The following is a 19575-nucleotide window of genomic DNA, read 5'->3' as shown; positions in this document are numbered from 1 at the left end:
TCCAGTTACCTCTTGGGCGTGGGTTCGATCCCCGGGAGATGCTTTGGTAGTTTTGCGCGGAGGAAGGTAGTCTAGTACTGGTGTAACTCTCCAGGAACGATGGTTAGGAAACTTCCCGCCTATCTGACTGAAATACTGTTGGAAAAATGTGTAAAATGAAACAAACAAAGAAGCTACATATGTAACCATTAGAAAACCTTGATGTTATCACTCATCGGTGGAAGCACTATTAACGTCCATTCCATACTACATATTGATAGGTTAGTCATTAAAATATCATGTATGTTACATTAATGTTTTTTAACAGTTTGAATATGTTAAATTTATTTTGTTCTTTGTTGAGGGCTTCATGGAATATTGTTATGATGCTCAAATTGGTTCTCAGGTAAATAAAGTTTTTATTATAATTATTATTGTAATAAGTTAAGTCTACCATATATTGCTTTGAATGCATATGATATACAAGTATGTATGAAGGAAAACTATATTTAAAATTTACATTTATTTATACCGTTGTTGATTTGACCAAGATCTTAACAACAGAGATCCCATAAGCTACCAATAGAAGAACCCTGAAAGACAGTATACACAATGATATTGATATAAACAATAAAAGCCCCAATGGACGTAGTCTCCATTAAATTCTCACAAGTGAAGAGGATCGGTGATCCGGTGAAAGCAGCAGAGCTGCACGGCCCGAAACCAACAGTGGTATTTTTTAATCATTTAAAGGTAGAGAAAGTATACGAAAAACAGGCAAGTCAGAAACAGATCATGAGCATATCCCCAGAGAAGTAGAAGATCTGAAAAAGAATTGTGTTATCCTGCTCGAAAACTATCTAAACAAGATCAAAAGGTTGTGTTTGTCAAAGATTGTCTTTATGTCAATAATAAACTGTTTGACTCTAAACATACATTTGGTAACAATAAATTTCTAGCAAAGCTGCACCCTTCGGGTACGACACAAATTACAAACAACCGCCACTTACTAACACTTCGGAAGGACCGACTAATATCCCTGTAACGGGATACGCTCATACCCAAGTCAACAATGGTTTTAAAAACACACATGATTATAAACCGCGCATACAAAACCGGAAGCGTTTGGACTTCAAGACCTTTGCATTGCACCACCTGTAACCGTCACCAATCAATTGCAGAATTATACTGCACCAACAAACAAAAACAGAAAGTTGGCTCCCCTATAGCTTTAGATTTATTCACTAAGCGTTCTTCCTCGAACACATGAGCCACAACAATTCATAGAAACTTTTCGGGAAAATTAATTCCGTTAGTGTTTTTAGTAAATGACGAAATGATGACTGAATCAGTTAGTGAGCATTTGCAAGTATACAATTACGCTGCCCGAGCGTCAAAAAGTGTAGGATAGATGTGGAGAGTCACGTGATCAATTCAGTGAATTACAGGCAGTAGATAGTGTATGTGAAATGTTCGAATACACGTGAAAAATTAACTATTTATATAACATTAACTGTTTACTACGGAATCCTGTTGGGGCCATTCATAACGTCGCAGTCGCGTTTGCATAGTCGACACTCGACAACGCGAAATAACATAGCGATATACCGATTACGAAGTAACACCCGACAATCGCAAACGACGGTGACAATCTCAAACGACAATGTCGCGATATCCACTTTAAAATGTCGCATATAAAAGCACGATATATCGCGATGTTACTTCGCGGTGTCGTCTAAGGGTCGTATCGCATTGTTGCTATGTCACTTTGCGTTGTCGCGATGTCACTTCGCGTTGCCGGATGTCGACCGTGCAAATGCGATGGCGGCAATTACAAACGACATGCCACTATCTCAAAAGACGCTCGCTAATGCGAAGCGACAGTTTAGATTATATCGTTCCCGGTCGTTCCCAAATCACTCATGACGTCTACCGCGGTTCTGTGGGATGTAAGTGAGACTGTAGCTTACGCCAGTTAGGTAAAATAATGGTGCCGCGTATTTATATTGAAATTAATTTTTTTTTTGTCAATTTAAAGCTATTAAATCGGTTTATCAAAGTTGCCAACTATCTTGACATCCTGACAGATGGAGTCAGTTACTTCATTTTTCAAAAAAAAAATCAACAACTTTGTATATATGGATATAATAAATAATATAGCAGGTACAAAAGCAGAGACATATATATTATCTAGATGTTATCTACATCTTTGACGAAAGTTAAAATAAAGAGAAATAAAGAATCCCAAGAGAACATACAAGACGACAAAATTGAAAATGTTTCAGGCTCGGTTTGATCGAGCCTGGTTAATGGACGGTAATGGAATGTACAAGTAACGGCCACGCACCCTAGCACCGGTTTAAGCAGTATTCAACATTTAACATGACCTGGTAAAATTTAGAATTTTGAAACATCCGCTAATGTGCTCATATGGCGGTTATCATGGAACATTCAATGTTACACGTTAGTGCTGTTCCTTTAAAAGCGGCATGTGGTTCCCAGGTAAAAAAATGCGCGGAACTAAATAAAATGGAATTTTGAATGGGGATGAGAGGTTATGAAGCATGGCTATATCACAATGCATTAAACCTTAAGGCAAAAGTTTAAGCAAATACTCTATTCCTTCCTTTATAACAATTATGTCTATCCATAATCACATAATATATTATAATGTCTGAAATGACATTTTTGTTCGTTCTTAACATAGTGTCAATAAAATGCTGCAGTAGGAAAAAGTATTTGCAAATAAAATGAGAGAATATGTAATGAATATTTTATTTGAAATTATCCTATCTAAATATTTCTATGAAAGATCAATGAATTAAGATTAAATATTTAGATACATCTGCTTAAATAATATCGTACCTGATTACGGTTTTAATCTAACCATCTGGTGTATAAGCAACTTATCTTAAAGTGAATAATACTACGTTTTATCATGATTTATCATGAAACATATGTGATGTGCAAATATACATATAATCATACATGTTTATCATACTACAAAGTTAAGCAATTCACAAATGCATTATATATAAGTGATTTCGCACATAAAACCCTAAAACATTTGTAAATGTTACCGTGTAAATTGATATAATTTTACAATTTATATGTTCCGCTACATCAATTTTAACTATCTTTGAATTTGTAAACTAAACTGATATTTTGTCAGAAACATCTTCCTTGAAGTCAACGAGAAATATAACAAGATCTTTGCCAGACGTTTTATTCATACTTAATACATGAATACAGTTATTTGTTACTTTTTCAAATACCATAACAACATTGAACTATCCAAGAAAAGCATTAAAATTTTATATAAACCAATTTATATAAGGTAAATTCTTAGTCACTTAAAATTAGTGGCATAATAGTTTCCTGTAAACGTCTGTACCGTATTATAAGAACAACCATAGTTCAAGATAGTGCAAGAATACACGTAACCACCATCTTCCAATAGAAACCGGGAACTGCATGGGCAAGGATTCTAGTAAATGATAGACTATGTACAATGTACGTCATGTAATAAATAAGGCGACAAATATCATTTCCTATTTGAATGCAAAATCTTTGAAAATGAGCCGAGCGATTCTTGAAACCTTATTATTATAGATGACCAAATGTAATCAAAACATCTGAACTAATGATTACTAATAATAAACAAGAACATCTAAAATTAGGTAAATTTGTTTAGTGCATAATAAGTACAATTTAAGTTATTTGTAATTAGAATAATAAACCGTGCAATATGAAATAAGTTTTTTTTTCTTTATTCCTATTATCAAAAGTCTCATTTTTTGTTTCGAGAGACCTAGTGGCACATATTTATGATTATAATATTTCGCATTTTGATTAGAGCACATTTTTTTATTTTTCCAAAAGAAAGGTAAGGTCTATACACACTAACCAATTCCACCTTTCGTTTCTTAAAATCGAGTGTCATTTTTCACTATTTAAAAAGTGTCATTTTTATCCACTGTATACAAAAGTAATATTCTTCTTCATTTTGTCTATGTTAAACATATTATTATGTCATTCATTATTAATTTCTGTCATTTCTTAATTCTAAATAGTATTATAACACACTATATGTTTAGCACTTTGGTATGACTGCTTCATGATTATATGTGTAATTTAGTTTTATACATATGTTTGATAAATATACAGAACAGTTTTGATTATCTACGTAGGTGATACTTGAAATTATACAAACGTAATATTTAATATCAAATTATTTACTGTTAAAATATTTTGTTATAATGACCTTTTCTTATGTTAATTCAATTTTCAATTTAATATTTTATCCGGCAAATACATAGAAACGCTCATCGCCAATAAAAAATATGTATATACAATGATAATAATTTGCTATTAGAGTCACATTGTACTTTTATTCACGTTTGTCACTTCATAATGTCACGTTTCTGCATGGAATGAGTGAAATAAATGTTGGTTTTTTTTTACTTTAACTACAAACCATGGTTCAATCATGTTTGGGTCTACTTCTGAACCGGAAGCGACGTTTCATCTATATACGGTATAAAACAACTTTTCGGTATGTTTTCACAAATCGCCGCATATGTACATATGTGTTAGTTATTTTACTTGGTGGCATGAATGTCGTGACAACAAGAGTACGTACAGAAATTCCTAAATAAGTTTCGCGCAGACTTTGCACAAGTTAGCCTGGGCTAAATAGAAGACACATACATGTACAATAGAGATATAAAGTAAACAGATACGCTGAATCATGTATAATACTGATTTAATCTCTTAAAGTTTGGAAAAATAGGTTCAATATTAAGAAACTTAAGGTTAAATTAAGTATGGATAGTGTATTTCCGATTTGTTTTCCGGTCACCGGAAAATTACACTAAGTAACATTAAAAAGCAACAGAAGTTATAAATGGAAAGGGTCTTACACCAATTTTTATATCTAAAGTTAAGAAGATCAAAGTATTACATAAAAATACAAAGAAAGAAAGAAAAAGAAAGTCAGAAAGTAAACCAGCATGTTATGAGTCATTTTGTGAATACATTGTTGTGAAAGATCATGCTTGTGTAAAGTATCTCAATTTAAAAGGTAATAATCTAATTATTATGATTTTTGAAAATGTGTGATAGATTCCTTTTCTTAACAGTGTAGAAAGTACTAATCAAAAGAACATTTACTTGTAGGTTAAAATGTTGGTATATGTATATATGAAAGCTGTGTTTTCGAAATTTGTACGTAGCCTGGCAGATTTATAGTGATCATCAATATCTCTAACCTTTTCCTATCGACACCACTTGGCTTAAATTAATCAGTTTCGTAAAAGGACTGCATGTCAAGTGTTGGCCGTTTGTATTAAAATGCAGGGAGCAAATAATGCAGGTGTTTATACGACGGTTGGTGATAGAGAATACCACGCGTATGATTCTCTTCAACTATCGGAAATCGGTCTATATAATGAGGTTACAGAGATACCAGGCAACGTAACAGTCCACAGCCAGACGACTGAAGGTAGTAAAGCATTACAGGTTATTCGTGAAGACTATGTCAGTAAACGACTGTTTGTTGGGGTAGTTGCTATTTTAACAGCATTACTGGTAATAACACTTACGGTTTTGGTTTACAATGTCGAGACGTCAAAACAAAAAGGTGAGTTACATTTAGCTATTCTCATGTATTTCTTACACAGTAATGAATAACGTAATTATAAATTAAAATTTATGAGCTTTCTTTATAAAAAATAAAATAGATTTAACATAACATTGATTGCATATTCAGTTTGCACTAGAATTGAAATGTAATTGTCTTTCCGATATTAGTCAATCAAAGAACTTGTATTTGGAATTTAAAAAATGAAAACTTTGGCGACAATAAGTAAACTTGGGAAAGAGAAAGAGATTGGCAACGGACAAAAGTCCTTCCGACAAAAAACCTTTTCCCGTCCAAAAATGACTGGTCAAACAAAAGCCCTCCCGTTGAAATGACAGGGCGGGCAAAAGCCCTCCCGATAAAATGCCAGAGCCAATAAAAGCTTTCCCGTGAAAATAATAGGGCATACAAACTTTCCGTGAAAATTCAAAAGTCCAACAACAGTCCTCTCATAAAAATAAGTGGATATTTTCTTCCCTCTATTCAATTGTTTCTTGTGAATATACAATTTTTTCTTTAAAAAAGACAACCTACATTGTACCATGCGTCAATTAGAAATTGCCAACAAATAATGTTTTTACAGAAAACTTGGAATATTCCAAGTGTGAGGTGAAGGCAAATGACACAGGATGTGGTAGCGTGCCAAATGTGACAAATGGACATCTAAGTCTTGTAAATTCTAGTCAAAGTACATACCCTACTACTGCCATTGTAACGTGTAATTTCGGGTATGAGCCATCTAAGTCAATAATTATATGTCAAGACAACGGCAAATGGGAAGCGGTTTATTGTAAAATGGAAGGTAAATCACCTAGAATAGTTTCAACTTTCCTCATTTAGTATTAAGTAACATTATTATTGAATACGAAGAAATATACATTATTATAAAATATTCTAATTGAAGCTTTTAAGAAAAAAAAGTGGTCATGGACGATTGTAGTTTCGATCTTCGTATGGAGGTTGTGAATTTATAATATCTTTATAAACAAGGGTGTTTGAAAATGTGTTAATAAATTTGTGTTATTATAGCTTTGCAGTATCAAATACTCAAGACAAGTTATAAGATTGTGTGCAAACGATCGTTTTTCAATAATACCTTCAAAAAGCAACTTTATCTATATATGCTTACAATTGTTTATACCACTCGAATCTTCTAAATGTTTCAGTAATTGATTGCAAGTATATTTTGGATGATACTCTCTTGGTACAAGATGGCATATATGAGATACCATTGTGGAGTTTTAACAGCTGGTTATCTGTTTATTGTGATATGAGCACAGACGGTGGAGGTTGGACGGTAAGTCTTCTTTGACCCTAATTGGCTTGTTGAATTTATCCTCTTTTTATTTGCATTTTATAACATATTTGGATAATACATGTGTATAATAAAATTATTATATCCAACTATGGTGCATAGTAGACTAGGCGTTAAGGCGTTCGGTAAAAAAAACGAGAATAAAGATCAAAAAGGCAAAGGCAACGCTCACAGGACGCAAACTTTCAAAGATAGGAAGGAAGATGTACCTGAACTCTTCACAGTCAGTATATAAAGGAATAGTGAACATACTTATGATGACTAGAAAGTAACACAGCTTATGGTTACAGTTCTTCCATTTTTAGCTAGATTTACGTACATTTGCGTTATTTTTGTCTTTTGTTTTAAAAACATATCGTACCGAAAACATTTCAGGTTATACAAAACAGGTTTGACGGTTCAGTGGACTTTTATCGGAACTTTTCTGAATATGAGAATGGTTTTGGTGATTTGAATGGTGAATTCTGGCTAGGTATGTATCCATTACCTGAATTACCTGAAAAGCGCATGTGAAGCGATGAGTTACTAGTATAGGCAACCATATTGTCAGTGCGCGTTACCATAAAAGTCATGTGATTCCATACCGTGGTATCTAGTATTGTTAAAGTTATGAAAATAACTGGCAATGACTTTTCTTGCATATCAGACTAGCGTTTCCATAAGTTAAACCATTTCGGAAATTTCATTGGCATGTTTGGGTGCCAGATAAGCTACTTGCTGTACAATTGCGACATTCTTATCTTCAGCACGTGCATGTAGCTATGTAAAAAACGCAGATCGCATTAAACTTGCTGAATAGCATGATATAAAACAATTCAAACATTGTAAGATTTGTCTAAAGTCTAAAAAAATTTCTATTGATGTTAAAATTGAATGTTCTTCTGTTTCTGTTTGTAGTTCTTTTATAGTATACATGTACCCCGTCTTCATGCACTTGCGTTTAATCCCACGCGAGAGGTTATATTCTTGCTGATTATTTCACCATTCAAAGTTCACAATAAGAAAAACGAAGTCACTGTATCATTTATTGTGAGTCTTTTGCAAACTTGTATCATTTATTGTTCGTCAGTCTATTGCAAGCACAAGCACCTGTTACTTCTCACAACTGTATTATTAATCACAAGCCTATTTAATTGGACTCAAATTAATTGTTGAGTGCATGGAGTAGATGCGTTTACCCACCGTGGTATTTAGAGATAAATACACGGACGAGTAGGGCCGGAAGATGATAATCGGCTAGCAAAATGAATAATGTAAACGACGGCTTCATTTTATGGTTATTCTAAATTTTGATTTACCCAAGTTTGTCACCTAATGGGAACATTAGGTTTTCTTTTCTTAGTTTTTGAAGTGACATACCGTTTCTCAGATTGTAAATCTGTTGCGTTATTGGATTAGTCAAGACTCAAGCTAGGTTCTGTTTTTCTCAGATCGATAGTTTCTTATTTATTTAACACATTTTGAATTGGTATAACTAGCATGACAAGCTTCTTCTTTGACAGCATCTTTGTCACCCATTTTACCACCAATGTTTTGTATACATAATGTATATAATATGCATAATCATATACAGAGACTACATTTAGTATTCACATATATCACTATTACATTAACTTATTTGGCATTAGGAATATTATAACGTCCTTTCCTTCTTGTTTGTTATCGTTGTTATCTTTTGTAATCTTTTTTTAAAGTAGATCGTTACATTACGTAGTAAACAAGATAATATATTTATCTTACCTTGAAATCCCCGATGTTGATAAGTTTATGTACTCAAATCGTTCATATGATATCAAGTTATCAAGCAATTCTCGTTCAGTCAAAGTTATTCAGTCGGGTTCACCAACAATAACGTCAGCTATACGCCTCTCTTTAGCCACATCTACTAGTGCAAAAGAAGGAAGTATAGATTTGGATGGAATAAGCATAATATAAGGTAATTAATTGTAATTTATTTCATTTGGTGTGGTCGCTGAGTGTAAATTATTTTTAAATTTTATTGTTTTTGTTGTTTCTTCTCGGCGAACATATTATAGCAAAAAATATTCGCCAAAGACGTACATTTACCGTTTCAATTAATTATTATTGTTATATGCAGTACGGCATCTACAGAGCAACACATTATCAGAGACAAAACTGTAGGTTGTTGTCGAGAGATTTTGCTCTAAATGAGCCGCGTCACGACAAAACCAAGGTAATTTGTTTGCGACTAGCATGGATACAGACCAGCCTGCGCATCCGTGCAGTTTTATCAGGATCCATGCTGTTCGCTATCAGTTTCTTTACTTGTTATAGGGTTTGTAAGCGAACAGCATGGATCCTGATCAGACTGCGCGGATCCGCAGACTGGTCTGGATCCATGCTGGTCGCAAACCCATTTTGTTGGTTTTGTCATGACACGGCTCACATAGGTTTAAGTCAGTAAAAGACATACCGGTAGTTCGGAAATATTTGATTATGTCATTGTAAAGGAGTTGTTGTTCTACAAAGGGTCGCTTTGAAGAGGTTACAATGTTAAAGGAAACATTTTAAGAACATTTTTATAACCTAACTGAAATGATAATATAGTATTTAGTTTAAGTCAATTAGGCAGATCATTTATTATCTTTCTTTCTTTCCAAACATCAATATTGATAAGTCATAACCTCCTTAATTTTTTTAATTATTTCTGAAACATTATTATTCTTTCAAAGGCTTACCATGGCTGTTCCAGGAAGAAAAGCAGATGGTAATTTGACCTCAATGTTCAGCGATGCCTCCGGAGAAGATTACGACATTTTCTGTAATCCTTGTGACCTGAATGACGTCAGGTGTCCAGCTTTCGGTTTCTGCACCAATTGCGATGAGCATCTGTGTCAGTCATGTTTTGATAAACACAAGCAGACGACATCCACCGGAAGTCATACCCTTCTCGATAGTCAAAGCATGCCGCTGACTGTTACTCCACTGAAGACAAACGCCACCCATGCTTTCCATTCAGGTCTCTCTGATGATTCCACAGTTTTTTGTTCTATCCACAAGAAAGAGCCCATTAGATTCTATTGTTACGATCATGAGGTACTTGTTTGCAGTCTTTGTATATCCCACATCCACGATGAAAAGTCTTGTAAGGTTAAGGCTATATCCCTGATCTCTAAGGATATTTTAGATAGCAGTGAATACACGGAATCCCTTCAAGCCATCAATGATTTGGTTGATAGATGTCTGAAAATTAGAAATGAAATCAAAGAAAATACTCTAATATCTGAGAAGTCATTAGAAACTGTCCTAAATGAAATACAACGATTTAAGGATGACTTAAATAGAAAATTAGATGATCTAGGAAAACAAATCGAAAATAAAGTCAAAAGGCAAAAAATTGATCATGAAGAACGGCTAAAAAGAGCAGAAGGTTTATGCGATGATATCGCAAAGTCGCTGAAACACGCGTCTGATGCAATGAAACATCACAAGGACATGAAACAAACGGATAAATTTTTCACGACTCTTAAAACTTCTCAACAACTGGTCAGGGTAAGTGAGAGAAAAATATCAGACCTAGTTTTGGCTGACCACACAGAGCAATACCACTTTAAACCAAATCGGGAGATAAAATCTTGTATCCGAAATGCCGTCACTCTCGGTACTGTTGATTATTTTTATCAAGAAAGAGATATTTGCGTTAAAACCTCACACGACGACGAGCGCTGTTGTGTAAGCGGGATGACACTAGTGTCTGATTCCAAACTAGTTATTCTTGATACAAATAACCATTCGATAAAATTGGTTGACCTTAGCGATAACTCTATATCCTACCAATTAAAAACTGGGGGAAATCTTAGTGATATAACTACGATCAGTGGTGATGAGGTTGCTGTTACTGTTTCTAATGAAAAAACTATTTTATTTCTGACGGTGTCTTCAAGTAAACTGTCCGTCAAAAACCGTTTCAAAGTAGATTGTGTTTGTGCTGAAATCACATACTCCAACAAGAAACTCGCAGTCACGTCTAACGACCCATATCCAACAGGATATTTCCAAATAATGGACCTTAAGGGAAAAGTGTCCTCAAAAGTTAAAATTGGCAATCCTCATTCAATTACTTCTGACGATCGGTACATTTATGTATACGACAGCAATAAGGATGCTGTAAATATTTACGACTGGCAAGGAAAATGTATAAGCACGAGCAGGTGTTCAGATGCAAGAAGTCTGACTTTGTTAGGTGACGGATCAATATATACTGTTTCCAGGAGAAACGGTACTTTAACACAAGTGTCCGGAGATTTCTCCGACAGAAACATTGTGATGAAAGATCTAGCGAGCCCTACAAAAATTTGCTGGAGTGACAAAAGTAGATTATTGTTCATAAACAGATTTACTTCAGATGAAAAATATGACAATGTTATCAAAGTCTACAAAAGATTCGTTTTCCATTTTGGGCCTGAGCCGGCCAGAGTACATGTACTTACAAAAAAGAAATAGCTTTAGAAATAGAAATAAAGGTAGAAAACTTATTAATAAGTTATTATGCATGGCATTTTAGACTGTGAGAAAGCAACAAAGTTGTCAATGAGAACGTAATAAACGAGAATGGTTTTTTGTCCATAAAGTATGTACTTTTGAGGTCTTGCTTCTATCCAACCTCGCCATGTGATTACCTATTTTTCATGTATATATTTTTTTTTTGTTTCACTGTTTTAAGCTTGATACTTATATACCGTTTTCTCCAGACTGACGGGTGATCGTCATTTTTTCAATAAACAACTTTCAAAATTGTGGTTCGGACAGGAGGCACTAAGTGAACAATGTTAATGGATAAAGTCACAGAAAGAAAGATTTCAGTCAAAATAAAACCGAGAAAAGGTCGCAAAAGAAAATATGTCCTGTATTTGATAAACATTAATATAAATTTGTGCAAAAAAATTTATGATTCATTCCATGAGTTACCTAGTAGTTCAGTACATATAATGTACAAGTAAAGATTAAAATATACAGTCTATGTAGCATATGTTTGTTTTATCATTCAAAGAAAAGGTAATCAAACTTCCTTTTTTTTTTTTGAACGCGGAGTTCAGAATTCAGACGTAACCTTAATTTTGTTTGCTAAGAAAGCATTTCAAAACGGATCAGGGGTCTTGTCATGCATCATGCCAAGGTTACTTATGTTTTTTTTTGTGATGTGTCTGGTAAAAGTTAAATATGATATTTAATCTGGTTAATATCAATGCGAAGCTAGGTTATCAGTACAAGCATATTCCTTAGGTACCTTTTAAAACAAAAACTTTGATTTTTTTTTACTTATAGCACAAATTAATATAGTTTGCCTGAAAACTCAACAACAATATTAACAAGAACTAAGAACTGCCAAGGTTCTGGCAAGGATACCCTCGCACGCCACTTTGTTTATAGGATATTAATGTTTAGTCTGTCAAAAATACATTATGCATAATATTGTTTGAACTGACTTAGCTAAAAAGATTTCAGCGAACGGGTTTTATAGTACTGCTAGACCTGTTCGCTGAAGCCAATCCCGTATCGAAATCAACCAGAACCGTGACATATTTCACCTATTCTCACAAGATAGGCCCAAGTTTGAAATTTGAGTGTCTCTTGACAAAAGTTAAAACATATACACTTACACAGTTGAGTTTTGTTATTTTTTCAACATAACATGGTTCCTTCTTTTAAATCATATTCACAATAGATGTCAGAAACTGGTATTTAGAAAAAGAAATGAACAAATAATATCAATTTAAAAGAAAAATATGTTGTCTCTGTAAAGGGTTACATGATTTAACACACAAGTGCTGCATCAATTTGTTAAAAACTGAACATATTTTTTTTAATTTTTGTTTCACGACATGTTGAAGTTTGAAAATTAAAAGAATTTCTGAGTGAAACTCTTTGCATTATTCGTTATAAAACAAAACTTTCTTGTCTCCAAATCCAATGTAATCTACGTTACTTAGTTTGCACACAAAAAATACATAGCAATAAACACATTAAAAAAGGTGTTTAAACAGATGAAAATACTACAAAACATAGTATTAAACGATACGCGATACAATGATTAACTCATTTCATAAAAAAAACATTACACCAGAAACACAATTTATATTTGTAAAAGTAATTTAAGAATGTAACTACGTTACTGCTATACTCAAATATTGTGACATAGATGCTCTTTATAGACTATTATCAATTAGATTAGACTTGTTAAACATTCAATATTTCTTTATTTTGTAAAAGTTGAATTGTTTTGTAAAAAAAATTCATGCTCATGACAAATAAAAATGTAATCTACGAAATGTAATCAAACGTTATACCACGGATTTTTTCAATTTCTTGCAAATAATTTGATTTTAATGTCCGAGATATGTTCAGCTGTTTCAAGGTTCCCGTTATATATACTTCTAGATCAATATACACATAGTTTGTTTCCCTTTATTTCAAATTTGCCACATATTCCGCCATTTGCATTTGCAATTTCCCCGCGTAGAAACACTATATTATACTGAGTTCCAGTTATCTTTAGGAAAGTAAACAGGTAAGTGATAAAAATGTTTTTTTTATTATAGTTTTAAGATTATAATTGAATTATACATCTTTAATTTTCAATGAAATTAATCTTGTACACATATAATTCAAACATTTATTGCATATATAGTTACGTAATGGCCCACTAAGTTTTTAACAAATCCTTTTTTTGGTGTCCATTTTTACTTACCAAAAAGATTTTGTTCATAAAGTTTTTTGTCATATCTGATTCTACACAGATACATGTATGTTATCTGTGTTATACCAGATCATCTAAGATTTTATAAAGGTGTAACAAATGTGATACCAATGTTGGTAACGTAGGTTACAAAAATATCAAACTTGTGAAATCTGCAACACCAATAAGTAGTTCTTCTCCAAATATTTGACATGTTCCTATATTGTAGATCATTATATGATTTAATTTAATGTAATAACTCTGTTTGTTCCTGGAGAAAAAACTGTAATTTAGGCATAAAATAAATGGTTTCTAAAAATGGTAACGTTGATTACAAATAAGTAACGTAGATTACTTTTCTTTGTTTGTTTCAAGCAAGAATGGGTATATCATATGCTGAAATACAGCGAGCCTTTGTGGGAGGAAAAATCAAACATAAAGAGTAAATAACTTGAAAAAAGAACGAAAAAGAACAAAATCCTACTGAGCTACAACAGTTAAAAGATAAAAAAGAGGGGGGGGGCCTTTAGCGACCAGAACATAGAATGTCAGAAAAAAATGTCCAGAAATTGACACAGAATGAAAGAGCTTGAGACTCAAATATAAGTTAATACATTAATTGGTCTGGTTGTGTTCAAGATGAAGACAGACTGATTGTCGATGATGTAAATAGTGTACGTTTAAGCACCCGGAAACACGAAAATAGTAGTTAGGCACATAGGTACCTTGGACTGATTGAAGAGATTGTCATAGTTGATGACGATTTTCTTGTTTCATACTAGCAAAACCGAAAATGTAAAGAGGTCAAAGCACCAACTTTCAATTGGCCAAACAATGCCGACAATATTTGTGTCAAGTTAGAAGACGGTTTTTCTGGCATAGATGAGTCATCCAAAGTTAGTTGTTATGTGCGCTCTTTCAGGTTAAAAGAGGAAGAGATAAGATAAATTTAAAGCGCGACATTCAGCTTTCATTTTTGTTCTAAAATGTTTTGTTTTTTTTTTCAAATTAAGTATTTCAGTAATTCAATCTTAGAAAAGTGCAACATATCACTGTAAGAACTACTTTAAAACAGTGTCTAAAGATCTATTTAATTTTTTAGAACGCCGGTGATTTTTGTTTCTAAAAATAGAAAATCGGAAAACGAATCACACGCTTTACTAATATTAAAATAGTTAGCGGACATATAGATTAAAGGAATCCAGGAGTTTAATTATTGATTCTGTAATTTATGATGGCAAATATAATTTTCCACCAATTTTTTTTTATTTGACTTTTATATAAACACAAGGCGCCTTTAAATAAAAGATTCAACTGCTTTGTTTCAAACAAAGCCGTTGTTTTTTTGTTTTTCTTTTTCTTTTTTAACTTTCAATAAACATCATGCCTAAAAATTAAAGATTTTCTGATGCGTTTGATCGGACTTTTCTATTTCAATTTAAGAAATAATTGATTTTCTTTTGCAATAGATCGGACATCAACATTTTATTGTTTGACGTGTTCAAACATATATAAAAATCCTTGAATATAAGGTAATCTACGTTACCATAACTGGTCAATTCTTTTACTTTGTTCATTTGTTATTTTTGGTCTGAAAGTAACAGCTTTAAACCAAGTCATAGACTTTGTTATAGTTTATAATTTTTATATATATGATAAAAAAGATAATGTCTTAATGGCATTCACGAGGTATTTTACGGACTTAAGCTATTAGTTTCTTAAAGAAATGATAAATGAATGTGTTTGAGCATAAACCTTTCATAAATTTATCTCAGTTGATGAACTTATTACTGATAATTACATCTAAGATTATTCAAAAGAAAAAAAATGAAACATAGCTGTCATTTTATCTTTAATCTTTGAGATTTTTTGCTGTTGCCCAGTTAAAGGTGCACACTTTGTAATTTACGTTACCATTTCCTAGTCGTGTTTATATCGGTGTATGCTGCATACAAAATATTTTTTTCAAAGTCAAATACTGTTGTATGCTAATATTTGGTGCTTATAATTCATAATAAAATCAACTAAATAAGTACAACAATGAGTTTGTTTATGTAGCTATTATTACTGATGATCATATTTTCCAGAAATATTCAACCCAACATAAATGAAAAAGTTAAAGCTTGGTGTACGGTTTTATGAAAACCTGTGCATAAAATATGTAATGTTACTTTGGCAAATTATTTATCGAAGTGACTATCTGTATCAAGTGCATTTATAGAATATATCAAAATATCTTTAATATGACCATTGGTTTATTTTTAGTTAAGGTAACGTAAATTACATTTTGCAAAAGTACTCGATTTGTTTCAGTGGCTGTTCTACAGATAATAATCGAGTTTGAGTGCTGTAACTTTCCCAATTTGTCAGACACATATCTCTTTAACCATCTATGTAATAAAACTTTGATAAAAAACAAGTTCATTTTTTAACATTTTGTCAATTTAAGTTGGGCCTATCTTGTGAGAATAGGTGATTTATGTCATGCTGTAATTCAATAATTTTGCGTGATCTGGACAGAAGCTATTTTAATACAGGTAGTTAGATATATTTGGGACACTTCAGTCTATATTTTTGAACACAGAATGTTAGATTTATTAAATAATGCCTCAAAGTTTATCAGTGGGTTCACATTACATAAAATTCGCCGCCATTGCTGCCTTAATTATCACGTGACTAGCGAGAATTTAGGTTCGGATACCTTTGCATGACATTTGGTGACCCGTGACCCAAATGCTATTTTTAATTGAAAACATGGCTTTTGCAAGTATGAATAACGGTGTATTTATTCAATAACAGACATTGTACCAAAAACAGGTTGGATTTATAATGTTTTGTGTGACGATTCATGAATTATGTGTTTGTTTTAATTTAAAATCGTACACTTACTAAAAATAGTGTATGGTCCGTTACTAAAAATAGATGCTAAAATTCCCAAAACTTAAAGTCCCCCGAGCTTTCATTTGAAAGCAGACTCCATATTGGTAAACATTCTCTACATATTTCCCTTACAAATAGTTGGGTACGCAATGTCATTGAAGTTTCATTTAAAAATAAAACATGAAATGATTCAAAATTGATTTGCTTATCAAATGGTATTTTTATTTGAGCCAAATTTGATTAATAAGGGTGATTTAAATAGGTTTTATGTACGGCACACGAACTGCCAAAATTCTGGTAGCCTTTGCAAAAAGGGTTGACCCATAACTTTACTGCCGCACAACGTCAAAATAAAAGCGACATATAAAATTATGGAAGCCAGAACTAGAACTGACTAAGTCTTTTTCACCTTAGAAGAAGTCGTTGTGAAACTTTCAATAATATCGCCGCAATAGTACTTAAGCCATGCTGACCCTGACATGGCAGAATTATCTTTTGCCATATTGAGCATATACATCGGTACCGTTGGCCTACTGGTTAAGTCGTCCGCCTTGTCGTCCGACTTCGGATCGGAAGGTCGAAGGTTCGAGCCCCACGTGGAGCGTTAATTAAAGGATGAATGTTAAACGTGGGACTCGTTCCGAAATGGCCACGTTATGAGCCGCTGGGTTAAAATGAATGGTTACCGATTTCTATCCGCCTTGCGCCTGGCATAGTGGTAGGAGTTAGGCGTTAAATGGAACTTGGTATGCAAGCGAAAGGTGTCTCATAAGTCAGAAATGGCTGGCCTTTCAGAAGGGGTGACACAATAAGACCTTCACCTTTTTTATATATCCGATTAATGACCTACGTTTCTTATTCGTATCCAACGTATCGGTGTAAAAATTATCATTCACAACAAAAATATACAACATTCTCTTAGTTACATATAAATCCCTACATGAGAATATTATTGCAGTTATGGCAAACACTGATGAGGCACCTCACACGCACACAAATCGTACAGTTCGATTTTAGAGAAGAAAAAGATATCCAAATGACCATAGCTTCTGCATAAGGAGATGTTTCCAATACATGCTAGAATAAACGGTTTACATAAATTTAAAGGAAATCCATTTTGTATTGTATTTTCATATTCGCAGGCAAATCGTTTCAAACCATCCCATTTTTTCAACAACAAAAATTTATTCAATGATACATAGCTACATGCTTACACAAACAGTTAACAAGACTTTAAAGGGAATTTATCTTGTATTGTAGGAACAATAGCATTTACAATCCTTGACAAAATGTTTGCCGGAGTACGATCTAAAATACCATTCATTATCAAAGTGCCTTCTTCATAGCATGTTCTAAATCGTAAATGTAGTATGTATTTCAATTAATTCTTTACTTGTAACAAAATAATTAATCTTCGTTTACTTCTATTTAATCTTATATAACACAGCCTTTCAATTATATACATTGTACGTGGAACCATTTAATCGTATTATTACCTCATGTATTCATCATAATATTGATAATACCCCAATTTTTATCAGGTCTGAAGCATATACAAAAGCTTGCTAGTAATGGTCGTACAGAAATTCGGCTCGAGATGACTCGAAATAGCAGTGAAGAAGGTTTTGAAACGTTTAAAGATTTCAAGCTAGTTGACGGGGACGAATATAGGCTTCATATCAATGAAGACTCCGCAACACGCTCTTCTGGTAAATATTTTATTATTTATATATAAATAAATGAAAGCATTTTATAAGCTTCAAGCATTTTTATTTTAGAAATATTTGCAGATAAATTGACAGTTGCAATACATCGTTTGGAATTGCAATTTTTGCAAAGGAAAGGTTTAACTAAAAGGTCTTACAAAATTATCAGTTAGGTATAAGCAGATAACTGTTTGATATACAAATAGTGGTTCCATGCTGTTCGCTATCAGTTTTTTTACTTGTTATAGGGCCTGTAAGCGAACAGTATGGATCCTGATCAGACTGCGCGGATGTGCAGGCTGGTCTGGATCCATGCTGGTCGCAAACCCATTATGTTGGTTATGTCATGACGCGGCTCATTTAATTCTGAATGAAGAACATTTTCTAGCATTTTTGCACATAAAGAAAGTGTATGTTGACACTGATATCAGAAACTGGCACTTTTTATGTCCTCTCAGGTATTTCAGCCAATGTATCCTTCGCATACAACAATGGTTCGCCGTTTTCGACGTATGACCGTGACATGGACAGATGGCTAGGTGAAAGTTGTGCGCAGCGTCGACACGGTGGCTGGTGGTACAACTATTGTACGTTTGTCAACCTTAACGGGAGATATTGTGATCCGGGGTCTCTATGTACAGCATCATCTGAAGGCCACAATCACCGAGGATTTGCTCTGTCAGAATCGCTACTAAACTCTCGTATGATGTTGAGGCGTATAGGAAAATAAATGTGTGGGATTTTTATCTGATTAACATACATAATTATGATTTTGCTCAGTTTGTTTTAAAGTTATAACAAATATTGCTATCATATTTCAAACAAACTACATAATGATGTTGCATAATGAAATTGAGTTTCACGAGAATATAAAGTTAAATGGCAATATAGGTGACACAGCCATAGGCACTTGGTTTCGGGATAGAAACCTTTTTGAGAGGTTTGTAGAACTCATATTTAATTGAATGTATTAAACGAGTTTTTATTTCTTCAACGTCGATTTCTCTTTTCTAAAACCGTCATTTTTCTAATGCTACTTATTTAACAGAGCATGTATAGTAGCAGTGTTCAAAGTTTAATGGGATGTAAAGTCATTTTCAATATTCTATCAATGCTATTAGTTTCATGATTTGTATTTCTAAAAAAAATTATGACAATGATTAAAAAAAAACACACTTTTTTGTTTTGCTTGATTTTACGTCGAACCGGCATTGAAAAGGTCATTACGGTGACATTCCAGCTTTCCTGGTCCAGTAAAGCTGGAATATCACCGAGTGGTGGAGGAAGGTTTCAGGCATCAACGGGCACATAAGAATAACCACCGACATTCCTTTAGCTAGTTAAGTAACTTCTACAC

At 33.2% G+C, this 19575-nt stretch overlaps 2 protein-coding genes across 2 annotated transcripts; both read left to right on the top strand.

The window, feature by feature from the left end:
* Positions 1-5331: 5331 nt before the first annotated feature.
* LOC132722797 (microfibril-associated glycoprotein 4-like) lies at positions 5332-19333 on the top strand. The gene is made up of 6 exons (XM_060707360.1): positions 5332-5620; positions 6204-6422; positions 6787-6917; positions 7311-7407; positions 18054-18221; positions 18677-19333. The coding sequence occupies exons 1-6, from the start codon at positions 5332-5334 to the stop codon at positions 18946-18948; spliced, it is 1176 nt and encodes a 391-aa protein (XP_060563343.1). The 3' UTR covers positions 18949-19333.
* LOC132722816 (uncharacterized) lies at positions 8736-11715 on the top strand. The gene is made up of 2 exons (XM_060707387.1): positions 8736-8871; positions 9629-11715. Exon 2 carries the CDS (start codon positions 9636-9638, stop codon positions 11397-11399), a length of 1764 nt encoding a protein of 587 aa, XP_060563370.1. The 5' UTR covers positions 8736-8871; positions 9629-9635; the 3' UTR covers positions 11400-11715.
* Positions 19334-19575: the final 242 nt, after the last annotated feature.

The sequence above is a fragment of the Ruditapes philippinarum genome, unplaced genomic scaffold, assembly GCF_026571515.1.
Source record: "Ruditapes philippinarum isolate M1 unplaced genomic scaffold, ASM2657151v2 ctg738_1_1_1_1, whole genome shotgun sequence".
Classification (NCBI taxonomy): Eukaryota; Metazoa; Mollusca; class Bivalvia; order Venerida; family Veneridae; genus Ruditapes; species Ruditapes philippinarum.
Note: the sequence above shows the minus strand (reverse complement) of the source record. Positions and strands in the feature narration are given on the sequence as shown.

Coding starts and splice junctions, on each gene's coding strand:
- LOC132722797 (XM_060707360.1), top strand. CDS start 5,332: ATGCAGGGAGCAAATAATGCAGGTGTTTATACGACGGTTGGTGATAGA. Junction 5,621..6,203: donor CGAGACGTCAAAACAAAAAG/GTGAGTTACATT, acceptor ATGTTTTTACAG/AAAACTTGGAATATTCCAAG. Junction 6,423..6,786: donor GGTTTATTGTAAAATGGAAG/GTAAATCACCTA, acceptor TAAATGTTTCAG/TAATTGATTGCAAGTATATT.
- LOC132722816 (XM_060707387.1), top strand. CDS start 9,636: ATGGCTGTTCCAGGAAGAAAAGCAGATGGTAATTTGACCTCAATGTTC.